Source organism: Coturnix japonica, chromosome 16 (genome assembly GCF_054131305.1).
Source record: "Coturnix japonica strain WE chromosome 16, WE-NBRP24, whole genome shotgun sequence".
In the NCBI taxonomy this organism is placed as follows: domain Eukaryota; kingdom Metazoa; phylum Chordata; class Aves; order Galliformes; family Phasianidae; genus Coturnix; species Coturnix japonica.
In genome coordinates this window covers 2,047,542-2,064,360 of record NC_140678.1, presented here as the reverse complement: position 1 = coordinate 2,064,360, position 16,819 = coordinate 2,047,542, and the positions used below count along the sequence as shown (strand labels likewise).

Below are 16,819 nucleotides of genomic sequence, written 5' to 3'. Positions count from 1 at the left end.
AGCAGTAAAAAATATGGAACGCTTCACGAATTTGCGTGTCATCCTTGCGCAGGGGCCATGCTAATCTTCTCTGTATCGTTCCAATTTTAGTATATGTGCTGCCGAAGCGAGCACGATACCTAGCCCCTACGCGGCGCTTTATAAAGCCTCATATAGTAACTTTTTTTATAATAGGGTGAATTTATAACTCAATTCACAAAAAGTCTCTACTTCATACACACTTATTATATCTATGAATCACTGATTTCTAATGTTTTTTTATGAAGTTTTAGGACTTTATATCTATCCTCCGCACCTCACGGCTTCTGGGTAGCTTTTTATGCAAATTACCACCCGGCAATAAGGACCCCCGCCTGGGCTGTCTTCGTTAGTGCCGGGCGGAGTCCTGCGCATGCGCGGTGCCGCTTCAGGCTCCATCCCCGCTCTAGGCCTTTCCCCATCGCCCCCCGATGGTTGAGGGTTGAGGGGTCGTTAGGATGGATTTAGCTTATGTTTGCGAATGGGAGAAGCGTCCCAAGAGCGACCACTGCCCGTCCATCCCGTTAGTGTGCGCCTGGTCCTGCCGTAACCTCATCGCCTTCACCACAGACCTGAGGAACGAGGAGGAGCGCGGTGCGGCCTACACCCCCTCCCCCCCAATCCCTATAGAGGCCCCTTTACCTGCTATAGGGCCGTAACGTTATGGGGTTTGTGCCTTGTTTCCTATAGATCTCACCCATATGGTCCATATCATCGACACGGAACACCCGTGGGACGTCTATTCAGTCAACTCCGGTCATGTGGAAGCCATCACCTGCCTGGAGTGGGATCAATCCGGTGAGCTCGAGGCCTAATCGTGGTTAAAATCACCTTCCAACCCACTGCTATAGGCAGGGACACCTCCCTCATCACCAGGTTACATTATCCAGCCTGTGCCAGTATCTCACCACCCTCATAGTAAAGAATTTCACCCTCATATCCAGTCTAAATCGACCCTCTTCCAGTTTAAAACCGTTTCCTTTCATTCTACTACCTGCCCTTATAAAGAGCTCCTCCCCAGCTTTCCCTTTCAGGTCACCCCAGCTTTCCTATATATCCCCTTCAGGTCCTGAAAGGTCACCCCAGCTTTCCTATAGCTTCAGGTCCTGAAAGGCCACCCCAGCTTTCCTATAGCTCCCTTTCAGGTCCTGAAAGGCCATCCCAGCTTTCCTATAGCTCCCTTTCAGGTCCTGAAAGGCCACCCCAGCTTTCCTATAGCTTCAGGTCCTGAAAGGCCACCCCAGCTTTCCTATAGCTCCCTTTCAGGTCCTGAAAGGCCACCCCAGCTTTCCTATAGCTTCAGGTCCTGAAAGGTCACCCCAGCTTTCCTATAGCTTCAGGTCCTGAAAGGCCACTCCAGCTTTCCTATAGCTCCCTTTCAGGTCCTGAAAGGCCACCCCAGCTTTCCTATAGCTTCAGGTCCTGAAAGGCCACCCCAGCTTTCCTATAGCTCCTCTTCAGGTCCTGAAAGGCCACCCCAGCTTTCCTGTAGCTCCCTTTCAGGTCCTGAAAGGCCACCCCAGCTTTCCTATAGCTCCCTTTCAGGTCCTGAAAGGCCACCCCAGCTTTCCTATAGCTTCTCTTCAGGTCTTGAAAGGCCACTTTCCACAGTGGTGCTTTGTGATTCAATGTGATTTGGTGCTGTCTCACAGCTACAAAGTGATAGGCTCCATCAGAGCTGCATGGGGTGGCTTGATTCCTCACCTGGTCCTTACAGGGCTGTGTCTCTGCAGGCTCCAGGCTGCTCTCAGCGGATGCAGACGGTCATATCAAGTGCTGGAGCATGACTGAGCACCTGGCCAACAGCTGGGAGAACACCGTGGGCAGCATGGTGGAGGGAGATCCCGTGGTGGCCCTATCCTGGCTGCACAATGGTGTAAAGCTGGCACTGCATGTGGAGAAGGTTTGTCATGAGATGGCTTGGGTTGTTGGTGGGGGAGCTGGGAAACCCCTCTGTGTGTCTCTTTTGAGTTAGAAAGCTTCCTAGCTCCAGCTGAGAAATGCAGGTGGAGTGTTTCATTTCTCTCGGTGCTTTAAGCTTGTTTTAATCAGCCTGTTTTTCAATCTCCATGGCTGTAAAATGGAGATAAAAGCACGTGCTTGCCTACCAGTGGTACTCCAGTAGTCGAGGTAAGGAGGTTTGTTGCTGTAGGTGTATGGAGACCAGCTGCTTGTTTTGAAGCATGTCTAATTCTGATCCAGAAGTGCAGATTAACATTCTGCATTCTCAACTGTTAACTCTTGCAAGGCACGGAAGCATAATGGGGCTGTGCGTTGTGTTGGTGAGCAGCTGGCACTGCTCATAACTAGGGGAGAAGCACATCTCAGAGCTGGGTGTATGAGCTCGATACCTGGACTCCATTTATCTCTGCTGACCTTGCTGTAGTGACTCAGGGGAGCAGAACTCTGCAGCTCTGGGTGCACTGCAGGCATCAGATGCTGATATCTTTACATTGCTCATCTTCATTCACAGTCTGGAGCATCAAACTTTGGGGAGAAGTTTTCCAGGGTCAAATTCTCTCCGTCGCTGACGCTGTTTGGTGGGAAGCCTATGGAGGGCTGGATTGCTGTGACCATCAGTGGGCTGGTGACAGTCTCCCTCCTCAAGCCCAACGGGCAGGTGCTGACATCCACAGAAAGCCTTTGCCGCCTCCGTTGCCGCGTTGCCTTGGCAGACGTCGCCTTTACTGGTGGGGGAAACATCGTGGTGGCCACTTCGGATGGCAGCAGTGCCTCCCCTGTCCAGTTCTACAAGGTCTGTGTGAGCGTGGTGAATGAGAAATGCAAGATAGACACTGAAATCCTACCATCCCTCTTCATGCGCTGCACCACCGACCCTGCCCGCAAGGACAAATACCCAGCAATCACTCACCTGAAGTTCCTTGCTCGGGATATGTCAGAACAGGTGAGCACCTGCTGTTGAAACAAGCAGGAATGAAGTGAATAACAAAGGAGACAGCAGGTTATTCTGTGTTTATTCCTCCTGTTGGCTTCATCTCCCAGCTCTAGGAGGGAGCAATCATGTCCTGCAGTGATTCTCTGCTGGTTTTGGAGTGGCTGCTTGTTCAGCCTCATTCAAGCAGGCTGCATTTGAGAGGTCTGGGAGTGTCATGGCTGACTGAAAAGGCCCATTCTTCATTAACCTGATTACATGTTGGTTTTATTTTATGGCTCTGCCATTGGTTACTGTGGGTGTTTTCCTGGGCGATCCGAGGAGGTTCTGAGATATGAAGTCTTTCATCTTTCAGTCTCGACTTCAAAGCAGCCCCTCTCCAGAACACTCAGAGCTCTTGATCCATGTGATTCAATTTAGCAGCTTAACTCTATTTGCCAGGGTGAGATGACTGTGGAAACCCAACTGGTTCAATGAAGCCGAGAAACTCTTCTGTTCTCTGTGGTTAGGATCGAATGCTGTGTTGGACAACACAGCGTCTGTTTTGGCTTTGGAGTCAGTTCTTTTCCTTCCCTTTTCTTCACGTTTAGTCTGTGATATATGGGGCAGCATTGGCAGGTTACAGATCTGAAGGGAGAGGGGCTGAAAATGCTACCAGGTAATGTGGTTCTCTATTGTGAATGCTGTGCTTACAAACATCATGGCTTTCCCTTCTACAGGTGTTGCTTTGTGCTTCCAACCAGAACAACAGCATTGTGGAGTGCTGGTCTCTTCGGAAAGAAGGTTTGCCTGTCAACAACATCTTCCAGCAGATCTCTCCTGTGGGTGAGTTCCAGCACCAGGGACTTAAGGAGTGTGGCCTGAATGAGGGTGATAAGGCAGGACCTGCAATACATTATCACCTATTTATTTGTATTTCAGGTGTTCTCAGCCACACACTCTGTTCCATCCATTTCTTTGCATCTTAGGCAACAAATGGGATGGTTTCTACTTCTAATTCAGTTCAAATATAACAGCATCACACCTGTGCTGTTTGCTCTGCTGAAATGAAAAGGGTTGTTTAACATAAAGAATTGTTGATCGCCTCCAGCAGAGCCTTCCATCAAATCTGATACAGCAAAATGAGCCATTATTTATGTGGTTACTGAGCTCAGAAGAACGTGGGGAGGTACAGGGGAAATACACTGGTCTGCATAGAGAAGTGTGGGCAGAAGTCAGGGAGGGGCTCTGTTTTCTGACCCCTTCAGACAATGATGTCTCACTTTACTTTCTCAAGTTGGAGACAAGCAGCCCATGATCCTGAAATGGCGAATTCTCTCTGCCACCAATGATTTGGATCGTGTCTCAGCTGTGGCTCTGCCCAAGTTGCCCATCTCCCTCACAAATACTGACCTGAAGGTGGCAAACGACACCAAATTCTTCCCTGGACTGGGTAAGGAATATCTGTTGGGTTTTTATTTCTCTTAAATATTAGACTTCTGCTTGAAACTCCCCTTGTCTGGGTGAGGTCAGGGTTATACCAGCATTTGCTTGCTCACCTTTGGTTCTCATCTCTCCCCAGGTCTGGCATTGGCTTTTCATGATGGCAGTGTCCACATCGTTCATCGCCTGTCCTTGCAAATGATGGCTGTCTTCCATGGCTCTTCTTCCCAGCGCCCAGTGGATGAGCAGACTATCAAAAGGCAAAGAACTACTGGGCCCCTGGTTCACTTCAAAGCCATGCAGCTCTCCTGGACGTCTCTGGCCTTGGCTGGCATTGACAGTCATGGGAAGGTAATGTGTACTGTTATGTGGGCTGCTCCCCTGGGATCTCTCTTTATCTCTCTAAATGGTGATGGATCAATCTGGAAAGCTCTGGGAATGTCATTTCCAGCTGTGTGACCCATGTTAAACAAGGCGTGTTGCGTCCCTTTACTGTAGGGTTTGTATCTTCAAGCCAGCAATGAGCTCCAGATCACCCTGTGCTATGCAATAGCTTTTGTGGAAAGCTTTCAAGTCTGTTCCTGATGGGGATTTTCCTTTTTTGCCTTTTCCATTCAGCTGAGCATGCTTCGTATCTCCCCTTCCATGGGCCATGTGCTGGACATGAACACCTCCCTCCGCCACTTGCTGTTCCTCTTGGAGTACTGCATGGTGACTGGCTATGACTGGTGGGACATCCTGCTCCACGTCCAGCCTAACATGGTCCAAAACCTGGTGGAGAAGCTGCATGAAGAGTACACAAGGCAGAGCGCAGCCCTGCAGCAGGTCAGCAAGAGTGGGAACTCCCTGATTTACAGCAGGAGAAGTCTCAGCAACAGGGAGATAGCTGTGTGCTGTCTTTGAATGCTCTACTTGAGCAATGCTTGAGATGTGAAGAATCACATTTGATACAGCGTTTGTTGTCATTCATCTCTACCTGTTGGGAAGTTCTGGTGAGATGTTAGAGCATCTGGGAGCAATAGGGCTGTTTGTAAGTGCATGAAACAGCATTTGCTGTTCCAGTTGTTCACACAGCAGAGCTGCAGAACAGAATAAAGCAGTTTGTGAGCTGATCCTCATTCTACCTTCTCTCCTGAATGTTCTCTCATGCCTCTGTCCCTCAGGTCCTCGCCACACGCATTGTTGCCATGAAGGCATCTCTTTGCAAGCTCTCCTCCAGCACGATAGCCCGTGTTTGTGACTACCATGCCAAGCTGTTCCTGATTGCCATCAGCTGCACCCTGAAGTCTCTGTTGCGCCCACACTTCCTCAACACCCCAGATAAGAGTCCTGGGGACCGACTCACAGAGGTCTGCTCCAAGATCACAGATATAGGTGAGGATTGATGGTGACATCAGGCACAGCTCTCTGAGCGTCCTGCAGCAGCTCCTTGTAGACTCAGTGTTAAACGTCATAAGCTCACAGTTGCTTCCTGGGTTTGAGGAAGGGGGAAGTGATGTCTTTTTGCACCTCAGGGACAGAGGGTGGAGTGTGGGTCCATCTCCTGACTGAACAACACGTTTTGCTCCTGTTTCAGACATTGACAAGGTGATGATCAACTTAAAGACGGAGGAGTTTGTCCTGGAGATGAACACGTTGCAATCCCTGCAGCAACTCATCCAGTGGGTGGGGGATTTTGTGCTTTATCTACTGGCCAGCCTGCCTAACCAGGTGAGAGCCTGGGCTTCCAAGAATGATCTTTATACCCCTTATACCTCTAACCTCTGTGGCATCCTCTACAAGCCTGTCTGCTGTCCTGTAAATGGAACAGCAGCTCCAACAGGCTGTGTTTAAGCCTCAACCCCCAAATGTTTCTCCCCTTTGCAGGGCTCTCCTGTGAGGCCAGGCCACAGCTTCCTGCGAGATGGAGCATCCCTGGGCATGTTCAGGGAGCTGATGGTGGTGATCCGTATTTGGGGGTTGCTGAAGCCAAGCTGCCTCCCTGTCTACACAGCAACCTCTGACACTCAGGACAGCATGTCCCTCCTCTTCAGGCTTCTGACTAAACTCTGGCTGTGCTGTGAGTGTTTGCCAGTTCCCTCAAACAAAAGGATCTTCCTTCATTTGGATTGTGCACAGTAGAAATAATTACAGGGGGTAACTCTGGAGTGTTTAGAAAGGGCAAGTGCAGCTGCCAGCTTTATTGTTCCCTGTGCTGCGTTGGCGGATGGAGGGGGGGAACTGCATCCACTTCTCTCCATCTGTAAATGAGATGTGTAAAGATCACACTGGTTTTTCTCTCTTTCTGCTTCATTTTCCACGCAGGTCGTGAAGAAAATCACATAACAGAACCAGATGATACCCTGATAGATGAATGTTGCCTCCTGCCCAGCCAGTTGCTCATTCCCAATATCGATTGGTTGCCTATCAACGATGGCATTATCAGCAAGCTGCAAAACAAACAGCTCGTCAGGCTGCAGTTTGGAAAAGCTCCTGGCCTCATTGGTCACACTGTCTCTTCCCAGTTTGATGCCTTTGTGAGGTACAAAGATCTGAAACAAATAGATGGTTTGGTTGGGATCTCTCCAGCTCTGAGAGGTCGTTGGATCTGGGGTGCCTGTGCCACAAGAGGGTTTATTCTCTGTGCTTGAGTTCCCAGTCATTACTGAGTTATAAAGAACTGAAATGAGATGTCAGGGAGGGGGAAAGGTGCCCGTTTGTGTTTAGATTGATGTCAGCGTGTCTTTGAATCCATTGGCACTTTACAGAGTCTGCAGTCGAAGCCTGGGCCCCACTGGCCATTGAAATGCAGCTCACTGTCCTGGCAACAGCTTGTAGAAAGTGATACCCTAGAAACCATCCCATTCTTCTTCCTGCACAGGGCACCTGGTCAGCCTAAAATTGATCATCTGAGAAGGCTTCATTTAGGAGCATACCCGACAGAAGAATGCAAGTCATGTACCAGGTAAGTGATGAGGGTGAAATCCCTTCCATGCAGAGGAGCTCTTGGCAGAAACTCAAACTGCCTTTTGTCATTCAGAAGCTCCCTTGGTCTCTGTTTACCATCCCGGCTGCCATCCCAGGAACTTCTGGTGTGATTTACGCCTGCAGGAGGAAATTCTGCTTCTAAATTAAGGCTGTTCATTTATGGAGCTGCCACTTTGCATTTAAAGGAAGCACTTGTGGGTAGGTTTCAGATATCCCTGATGTGGAAGACGAAGATCCTTAAGAGAGCTGACTCAGGATAGCTGCTACTATCAGTGCAGCCTGGCTGTTCAATTTAAGCCTTAGCACAGAGTACCCACAGCTCTTTGAGTATCAATGTATGGTGTGTGTGACCAGAAGCGCCAGCATTGCTGCTTTGTTTCCTGGCCTCTCCATCTTTATGCCAGGCTGTACCTTCCTTGTTTTCTTCCTTTCCAGGTGTGGCTGCGTTACGATGCTGAAATCTCCAAACAAAGTCACTGCTGTGAAGCAGTGGGAGCAGCGCTGGGTCAAAAACTGCCTGTGTGGGGGGCTGTGGAGGAGGATGCCCCTCAGCTATTCCTGAGAGCACCTTTATGAGGCATGGAGAGAGCAACAGGTTCTAAATGGAAGAGCTGAATGTGCTTTGGGAGCCAGGAGCTGCAGCCCTTGTGAGACAGTGCCCAGTTGGCTGGGAGTGCTGATACCTTTGACTTGCATTGGTCTTTCAGCTTCAACCCTAAAAGGAAAAGAAGGAAGGAAGGAAAGGAACTTTTGAGGGGCCCCCTTTAGGCTCTACCCTGTAAAGTTCTCCCATTGCCACCAAATGTGATGGCAGCTGGAAGCCAAAGGCCAGGGAAGGGGGAAACCTGCTGCCTTCATGTGTCTCTGGGCTGACCAAGCAGAATGTCTGAGTCCTGCAGTCAGCACAGGCTGAGTGGTGATGGGGGGCTCTGAGGGTACACAGATAATCTCCAAGGAGAGAGGAGCAAACACTTGGTTCCTTGTGTTGTTTCTCCTTTGCTGTGGGCTGCTTGGGAAGCATGGCATGGGTCAGTCAGTTCCTGTTTCCTTCTGCCTCTCCCTGCTTCAAATGAACTTAGCTCCATTGATGGGAGCCTTCATCATCACATATATCTGTGTGCTGATGGGTGGAGGAGCAGAGACCTGAGGCTGCAAACCCAGGCCTGGAACTCTGAGTTTATCTGGAAATAAAAGTTCCCCTTAATTTCATACACAGAATGTTTGGTTTGTTTGCAGAACTTCAGCACTTTTTCATGTGACTTGGAAGCCCGGGGCTGCTGATGCATCAACGCACAAGAAAAGCAGGAAACTGGTGTGAATTTGCACCTCTGTTAAGAAAGGAGCTGCAAACACTCGCAGAATCGACTGGTTGAAAACCTTCTATCAGGTTATTATGGGTAGAAGAGAGAGAAGGTGGGGTGATGGAGGTGGCTGTGGGGTGATGGGGGTTGAGCCTTAGTGCTTTTAGCAGCTCTATGAGGGTACTTGGAGCCAATGTGGGGCCTGGCTGTGTTCCTGCTCAGCTGGATCCACCTCTGTGTGTCCTCTGAGGCCATTTAAGGGAAGGATGATGCCATGTTGTTAATATTCATATCCCTCTGGGAGCGAGTTTTCATTTATTAGTGGAAAATTGAGCTGAGGGTGAAGAGCTCAGCCCTCAGCTCTGAGGTTTTGCTGCAGAGCTGGGCTGTGCCTTGCTGTTCTTCTGGTAATTAAGGCCAGTCTGGTGGTTAATTAGGAAACTCCAACTCCTTGTCAAGGAGGTTTTTCCCTGTAAGTAAAACTGATCAATGTGGGGCCTTGCTCATCTCCTTTGGAGGAGGGTTATTTGATGTCTATGGCACACAGAGCTGCCTTCTTGCAGCTTGCCCAAGCCATGTGCATGCGGGCACTGAGCAGCATCCAACTCTGCCATGCTTTGGGGTGCAGCATTGCTCCTTTGGGGCCTCAGAGCAGTGCTGGGAAGGGGGTGTGGGGTCCAACACCCAGGGATGGGGTCAGGGAAGGTGGGGACATGGGGCTGTGCCACCTGCAGAGCTCAGCACCCCCCCATCCTTATCACTGCCCCCCACCCCACTCAGTGCAGTCCTGCCTGCAGCAATTGGCGTTGCTTTATTGTGGTGGTTGCAATACAGATGCGTCCAGCAAAGCCTGCAGCAGTGCCTCCCCCTCCCTGGGCATCATTCAGCCCCCCTGGACCCCCCCATTCCCACTGTATCCAGCAGTGTGAGCTCAACGTGTGGCCACGTCCTCATCCCCATCCCTGGAGGCCATGATGCTGTCAATCCATTCAGCATAGGGCGCAATGCGGGTGTAGATGGCCGGCTTCTTATAGTTGCCACAGACACGAGATCCAGCCGTCACCACCCCTTCAGCCACACCATTGCAGACCAAAGGACCCCCGGAATCACCCTGTGGGGACAAAACCCATTGCCACGTGGCTCTCAGGCTGCAACATTGGATCAGAATCGCTGCCATCCCCCCACCAGCCTCTTCTCACCCAGGTTTGAGGAGCAGGGATCCCAACAGTGATGCAGCCCCATCCCCAGCATCCTCCCACTCCATTCCCATACCCCTATAGGGTCACCTTCCCCCTCACCCCCCCCTATAGGGCTCTGACCTTGCAGGTATCCTTCTTATTGGAGTCTGTGCACATCATCTTCTCAGTGATGGTGCGGTCGTGGCGGGTGCGATGGTTGCAAAGCTCTCTGCTTATCACCGGCCTCTGAACCTCTTGCAACCGATCCGGCCTCTTCCCACTGTGCGTTATCGTCCCCCATCCCGCTGTATCGCAAAGCGTGTCGGCCGCCACCTCCCTGTCCTGGCGTTGAAATGGCAGCACCTGCACGTGCTCGTTCAGCTCCGCTTTCTCCTCCAGCTGCCACCCAAAGAAAGGAGGTGTGGGGTCAGGGGGATGCGGGACGTAGATGAGCCCCCCCTCCTGCAGCCCCATAGGGGGTGGATGGAGACGTTCTGATAGGGCTTAGAATGGGATGCAAAGGGGACGAGGGGGGATGCTCCATATAATGCAAAGGGGATGAGGGGGGATTGAGAGGTGGTGGGGAGGGGGTGTGTGAGGAGCCCACCTGGAGCAGCAGGAGGTCGTCCCTGTTGTTATGGATGTTGCTGCCGGGGTGGGCGATTTGTGCTTTCACGTTGTAAAGCCGCTTATGGGGCTCCGGAGCTGACAGTGAATGAGCACCCAGCAGCACCTGGAAGTGTTTATCTCCCCTATGGGGGTTCAACCCAATGAGCTGGGGGGGCTGCAGGGCCTGGAGCCCCCCCGTGCCCCCATCCCACACCCCCCATATACTCACATCTGCTCGGTGCAGTGGGCAGCGCTCAGCACCCACTGCGGGGCGATGAGGAATCCCCCACAGATGTGCTTCCCATCCAGCTGCAGTGAGGCCATATAGGGCCGTAGATGGGGCTGAGCTTCCCAACCCCTTAGGATCCTCCCCTGGGGCTGTGCTGGTGTGGGATGGGGAGAGGCAGCGTTAGTGGGGGGGGACACAGGAGTAAGAGACCCATTGAGACCCCTCCCCACACCCTTATAGACAGCAGTGGGGTTTCCTAACCTGGCCACCCCCATAGAAGCTCAGTGGCCCCCCAACCAAGATCCCACATCCCTCATGGGCTCATTCAGCCCTATTCCCATCCCAATCCCATACTCACCATCCACCACGGCCCCCAGCAGCAGCAGCAGGATGAGGACAGAGCTCGCAGCACTGCATGGCCCCATGGCTGCAACGAGCGGCTGCTGCAGGGAGGGGACAAGGGTTGGTTTTATATCCAGTTTGGGGCCACGGGGGAGGGAAGGAAGGGGAAAAGGAGGGGATTTCCAAAGTGCATCGATGCCAAAACATGCTTTAATTCTCCGTTATCAAACAGGTCAAATGTTCCCAAGACAAACAAGTTCGGGAGGAAGCAGCCGGTCCCAGCTGCCAGGTCTGGCAACAGCAGGAGGGGATTTCTGCAGCACTGAGGGGTCAGTGGCTATAGGGACAAAGGGGTCGGGGGTCCCAATGGGGTGACAACCCTTCTGCCCTTGTCCCCAATGTCCCCAGAGCCCTGAGCCCTGCCCAGCACCGAGCAGAGCAGTGGGGCAGCACTGGGGTGGAGGTCCCAACCCGACCCTATAGCACAGCCCATACAAGCCCATTCTCTGCTGCTCTGCGGTGTTAAATGGAGCATTGAGAAGGGAACCTCGGCTTTTTAGCAGCATTCAATCCCTCGGGGTTTATTTCAGGCTGCCTTGCAGTTGTCCTGAGCTGCAGCTGTGCCATCGCTCCGGTATCACCGTGAACCCGGCAATGTCTGTCCCCATCCACATGGGGAGGGGTCTGTGCAATGGGGCCAGAGCCTGACACCGGGATTTCTGCACTCAGGGTCCGGGCAGAGCGGCTTAGCTGGAATGAATCGGGATTTAACGTTAAATACGGCAGATTTTTACCCACTTAGGGGCGAAAATGGAACGGAGGCAAAGAGCGGGGGGCACTGAGCTGCCCTTAGATACCCCAGCCATGAACCCCAATGGGGGGGGGTGGCAATGGGGCTGTATGGGGGGGCAGCCGGCCGATCCCCGGGGGGGGTTTGGGATGGGGTCCTATAGTGGGGTGGGAAATGGGGTCTCACCGCATCTCCGGACCCTCTGCAAAGCCCGGGGGGCAGAGCCGCCTTAAGGGGGTGCGGATCATTGCGGGGGGGGGTTGGATGCACCGCACGATGGGGGACATAAAGCAGCACGGGGGGCACCGCCCCCGCTCGGTGCCGCCCCCCCCCCCCCCGATCCCTTTGTCTCTCACCCTCTCTCACCGCTCCCTTTTACCGACCCCCCCCCCCTTTTTCCCCGGGTCCCCGCAGCGGTTCAGCGCCCCGAGAGCGGCCGGGAGCGGCGGGGCGGGGCGGGGGGCGGTGGGGAGGGGGCGGAGGAGGAGGAGGAGGAGGCGGCGGAGGATCCAGCCGCGTTCCGCCGAGGCAGAGCAGCCCCGCGCTGCGGGATCCCCAACGACACCCCCGGCCCCGCCCGTGTCCCCCCCCCCACAACCCGGATTCCCCCCCCCCCAGGGGTCGCTGCAGCCGAGGTGAGTGGGGGGCGGCTGCGGCCGCGGGGACACAAAGGGCCGCGCCCCCTCCTCTCCCCCCCCTCCCCTTCTCCCTTCCCAGCCCCCGCCCGGGGCTGCGGCACGGTATATTGCCTCTGTATTGCCACCCCCCCAATACAGCCCCCAACCCCGCTATTGCCCCCCCTATATTGCCCCTCACCCCCCCCTCCTCTCCATCCCTCATTGCACTCGATACTTGTCCGAAGTTGCTGTGAACTGAGGCTGCTCCCCGGGCCCCCACCCCTTGTTCTGCCCTGCGGGTGGCACGACCCCTCCCCACATCCCCTGTGACCCCAAATCCCCCCCCCAACCTGTTGCCACAGCCTCCCCACTCCCATACAGGCCCCCCCCAGGACCATGATCTCCCCGAAGGACAAGGCCAAGGCTCCCAAGGACAGCATGACGCTCCTGCCCTGCTTCTACTTCGTGGAGGTACGTGTGGGGAGGGTGGGGGGTCTTGGGGGGGGCATCTCCTCACCCTGCAATGCCACCATGCACCGAGATCCCACAGTGCATGGGGCTCTGCCACCACCCGTGTCCCTATGAATGCATCAAATGGGACCTGGGGGGTTGGAGGGGGGGGGCTATGGTGGGCAATGAGCCTTCCCACCCCCCTAATCCCCCCCCAGCTGCCCATCGTGGCCTCCTCCATCGTGACGCTGTATTTCCTGGAGCTCACCGACCTCTTCAAGCCGGCCAAGGTGGGCTTCCAATGCCACGACCGCGCGCTCTCCATGCCCTACGTGGAGAGCAGTGAGGAGCTCATCCCATTGCTCATGCTGCTCAGCCTCGCCTTCGCCGCCCCAGCCGCCTCGGTGCGTCCCACAGCGCTATGGGGCCGGGTCCTGCTGCCTTTGGGGTTGCACTGAGTGTGGTTTTCCCCCCCTATGCAGATCATGCTCGGGGAGGGCCTGGTGTACTGCCTGCAGTCCCGGCTGAAGGGTCGCAGCGGCAGCGAGGGGAGCATCAATGCAGGAGGCTGCAACTTCAACTCCTTCCTGCGCCGCACCGTAAGGTTTGTGGGTACGTTGTGCCATCACCTCCCCCAGGGTTTTGGGATCGGGCTGGGATCAGGTTGGGTTTGAATCTGACCCCTCTGTGCCCCCTGTAGGTGTCCATGTCTTCGGGCTCTGTGCCACTGCGTTGGTCACCGATGTCATCCAGTTGGCCACTGGATACCACGCTCCTTTCTTTCTTACTGTCTGCAAACCCAACTACACGCTGCTGGGCACACCCTGCGACGCCAACCCTTACATCACACAGGATATCTGTGCCGGCACTGACAAACACGCCATCCTGTCTGCCAGGTATGTGCCATAGGGCAGAGCGGCCCCACGGCCCCATAGAGCATCACAGCTCAAACCCTGTGCTCTCCTACAGGAAGACTTTCCCATCCCAGCACGCCACGCTGTCCGCCTTCGCCGCTGTCTATGTGTCGGTGAGTGCGGAGCACCACGTGGCTGCACGGCAGTGAGTGAACCCATATAGTCTGACCTTCTCCCACCCCTTTAGATGTACTTCAACTCCACCATCTCAGACAGCACCAAGCTCCTGAAGCCCATCTTGGTCTTCGCCTTCGCCATCGCCGCCGGTATCTGCGGGTTGACCCAGATCACTCAGTACCGCAGCCATCCCACCGATGTCTACGTGGGTTTCCTCATCGGCGCCGGCATCGCCGCTTACCTGGTGGGTGCTATAGGGGCTGTGTGTGCCTTGTGCCACCCTGCAGCCCCACTGAGCTCAATCCCACCCCATAGGCTTACCACGCAGTGGGCAACTTCCGTGCCCCCACCGAGAGGGTCCCGGCACCAGCTCCAGCCAAGGACGCTCTCCGTGTTCTGACACAACGCGGCCACGACGCCGTGTACCAGCAGAACAAGTCAGTGAGCACCGATGAACTGACCCCGCGGCTGGAGGAGGAGGAGGGGGCGGCCGTGAGACCGGTACCACGCGATAAGAACTCATTGGGCAGCCTAAAACGTGCCAGCGTGGACGTGGATCTGCTGGCACCGCGCAGCCCCATGGCCAAGGAGAACATGGTGACCTTCAGTAACACGCTGCCACGCGTCAGCACGCCTTCCATGGAGGACGCGGCGCGGCGGCACATGACCATCCACGTACCATTGGATGCATCGCGCTCCAAGCAGCTCATCTCCGAATGGAAGCAGAAAGCGATGGAGGGACGAGCAGGGGACGAGGTGGAGGAGGAGGTGCCCCCGGCGCTGTACCCTACGGTGCAGGCTCGCCCTGAGCGCGCAGCTTTAGGCCCACGGGTGCTGCTCCCGCCCCGTCCCGGTGCTGCACCATTAGTGCACATCCCTGAGGAGAGCACGGCGGGCGGCGGGGCAGCGATGAGAGCCAAGTGGGTGATGGTGGCTGAGAAAAGCGCCCCCCGTGCAGCCAACCCCCCCCGGTTAATGCAGGTGATCGCCATGTCCAAACCACAAGGCGCTGCCCCCAGCACCCCAAAGCATTCGGAAACATCCTCGTCCTCCACCAGCTCCGACTCGTCGCAATATCGCTCGCCATCGGAACGTGACAGCTCCAGCATCGTCACCATCGATGCTCACGCTCCTCATCACCCCGTGGTGCATCTCAATGCTGGCAATGGGCCTTGGGAATGGAAGGCGGCCCCTAAAGCTGCTGAGGATGGATACGAGCTGGGAGAGGTGGGGAAGGAATTCCGTGCCTTCCACCCGGCCAAGAGTGCCGGTGTGTCACCTGGATCCTCATTGAGTGACGTGGAGCAGGATGAGCCGCGTTACGGCAGCCTGGCTGCCATCCATGGGGCAGCGGGGGGTGCTGAGAGGGGGGATGTGAGTGAGGGGCTGCTGGGCGCTGCCAGCCGGGAGGCCACGCTGCGCAGGAAGGCGGCTGAGCGCGATGTGCTGACGGACTGCGATGCTGACGGCTTCTATAGGAAGATGCCAGCGGGGAGGAGGTTTAAGGACTGAGCCCACACCCCCCCAACCCCAATCCCAGGTGTGGGCTCGAGCACTTTGGACTTCATGTTTTTTCTCTCTATAACAGGTGCTGATGATTCTTTTCTCTCTGGGACAAGGGAAGGGTGGGCTGTTGTTAATTTATATGGCTGATGGTATGTAGGTCTGTGGGGTGGGGGGGCAGTCAGTGTTAAAGGGCTTTGGTGGGGCTGTGGGGTGCACTGGGGGGGGTGCAGCCCCTATTTCTGCTTCGTTCTTTGGTGGGGAGTGGGCCAGGCTGAGAGCTGGGCATGTGAAGCTGTATATACTGCAATGGGGACAGTAGAAAGAGTGAAAAGGGGGGGATGGAGGGGTGGGGTGGGGAGACCCCGGGGGCTGCAATGAGCTCTGGGTGCTCCTGAGCTGAACCCCGGGCCCTGAGGCTCCCAATGGGGCTGGGGATGTATTGGGGGGTGGGGGGGGTCGGAGCTGTGAATGCATCATCGGGTGTCGACTGAAGCCGCTGTGGTTTGAGAAGTGAATAAACGTGTGAACGTGGCCCGGGTGGGAGCTGCGATATGGGGGATCTGGGTGGGATGGGGGGGGGTCGGGAGGGTCTCACGGTGGTTTCACCTTGTGCTGAGCACGAGGTTCCCCCTGGGCAGCGAAATGCCAGCGCTGCAGTTTCCATCCCCGTTGCCGTGGTAATGGATACGTGTGTGTCGAGCTCAGCTCCAGCGTAGCACCGCGCTGCGGTGGTCCCTGCAATATCCTCACCCCCTCCCTCCTTCATTCCGGGGGATACACGGGGGGAGATGCATTGCCATAGGCATCATTCGACCCCCCCACATCCAACCCATCTCCATATGGTGACGGCAGAACCCCGTGCGACCCCAACCCGGCACCGAGCAGCCACTTGTCACAGCCCATAAACCAGGGGGGGGTTGTGTAGGACCCCATGGGGCTGTCATACACCCGGGGGGGGACGGGGGACACACACACAGCAGCACCGGCCCCCGCTGCTCCAGCCCCGCGGTGATGGGAAGATGGCCCTAAAGCGCCTCTACCAATTGGATTAGCGCTGGAAATCCCGCAGCCTCCGCCTGGCAAACATATGGATTATCCGCCATCACCCGGCGCGGGGCTGGAAATGAGCACTGGGATTAAATGAGGGGGGGGTCACTCCCAAAGGGATGCCCACAAAGAGGGGTGGTCCTGTAGCCCACCCCCCCCCCCACTGATGACCCCACATCTATTATCTATTCCTTGCAGTGATAAACACTGTCACGCACGGCTTGTCGGACCTCGCTGTTCTTATAGCAACCAGCACCAACCCCCCCATCATCCATCCCCAAAAGGCTGGGAATGCTGCGGAGAAACCTCATTAACCGCCCATCGCTAATTGCTGCTGGCACCGACAGATCATGGCTGCCCTTGGGGGTTGATTCTAAGCTCTAGGGATCCAAGGTTCCCCCCATATCCCCCCCTTTAGG

The 16,819-nt window shown here is 55.2% G+C and overlaps 3 protein-coding genes and 1 non-coding gene across 7 annotated transcripts; 2 read left to right on the top strand and 2 right to left on the bottom strand.

Annotated features, from left to right (window-relative positions):
- Positions 1–7: 7 nt before the first annotated feature.
- Positions 8–114, bottom strand: LOC116652452 (U6 spliceosomal RNA). The gene has a single exon (XR_004305468.1). It is a non-coding gene; the product is annotated as a U6 spliceosomal RNA (small nuclear RNA).
- Positions 115–387: 273 nt separating this feature from the next.
- Positions 388–8,509, top strand: MED16 (mediator complex subunit 16). Of its 2 annotated transcripts, none has more exons than XM_015886289.3 (14): positions 388–612; positions 709–816; positions 1,752–1,921; positions 2,492–2,923; positions 3,631–3,736; positions 4,188–4,343; positions 4,473–4,684; positions 4,952–5,158; positions 5,497–5,707; positions 5,910–6,043; positions 6,200–6,392; positions 6,638–6,854; positions 7,194–7,277; positions 7,736–8,509. In XM_015886289.3, the coding sequence occupies exons 1-14, from the start codon at positions 477–479 to the stop codon at positions 7,860–7,862; spliced, it is 2,493 nt and encodes an 830-aa protein (XP_015741775.1). In that variant the 5' UTR covers positions 388–476; the 3' UTR covers positions 7,863–8,509. The 2 variants fall into 2 exon arrangements, with proteins under 2 accessions (XP_015741775.1, XP_085373837.1); XM_085517711.1 differs by having other exon boundaries at positions 1,736–1,921.
- Positions 8,510–8,548: 39 nt separating this feature from the next.
- On the top strand, positions 8,549–15,885 carry PLPPR3 (phospholipid phosphatase related 3). 3 transcript variants are annotated; one of them, XM_085517714.1, is made up of 9 exons: positions 8,549–8,687; positions 11,192–11,289; positions 12,748–12,837; positions 13,035–13,220; positions 13,299–13,428; positions 13,517–13,712; positions 13,786–13,843; positions 13,918–14,091; positions 14,163–15,885. In XM_085517714.1, the coding sequence occupies exons 2-9, from the start codon at positions 11,197–11,199 to the stop codon at positions 15,357–15,359; spliced, it is 2,124 nt and encodes a 707-aa protein (XP_085373840.1). In that variant the 5' UTR covers positions 8,549–8,687; positions 11,192–11,196; the 3' UTR covers positions 15,360–15,885. The 3 variants fall into 3 exon arrangements, with proteins under 3 accessions (XP_085373840.1, XP_085373841.1, XP_085373842.1); XM_085517715.1 differs by lacking the exons at positions 8,549–8,687; positions 11,192–11,289 and adding an exon at positions 12,220–12,384; XM_085517716.1 differs by lacking the exons at positions 8,549–8,687; positions 11,192–11,289; positions 12,748–12,837; ... (1 more) ...; positions 13,299–13,428; positions 13,786–13,843 and having other exon boundaries at positions 13,574–13,712.
- On the bottom strand, positions 9,394–11,059 carry CFD (complement factor D). Its single transcript, XM_015886358.2, has 5 exons — positions 10,976–11,059; positions 10,618–10,771; positions 10,387–10,531; positions 9,921–10,178; positions 9,394–9,712 (listed from the first exon to the last, which is right to left on the bottom strand). Exons 1-5 carry the CDS (start codon positions 11,040–11,042, stop codon positions 9,533–9,535), a joined length of 804 nt encoding a protein of 267 aa, XP_015741844.2. The 5' UTR covers positions 11,043–11,059; the 3' UTR covers positions 9,394–9,532.
- Positions 15,886–16,819: the final 934 nt, after the last annotated feature.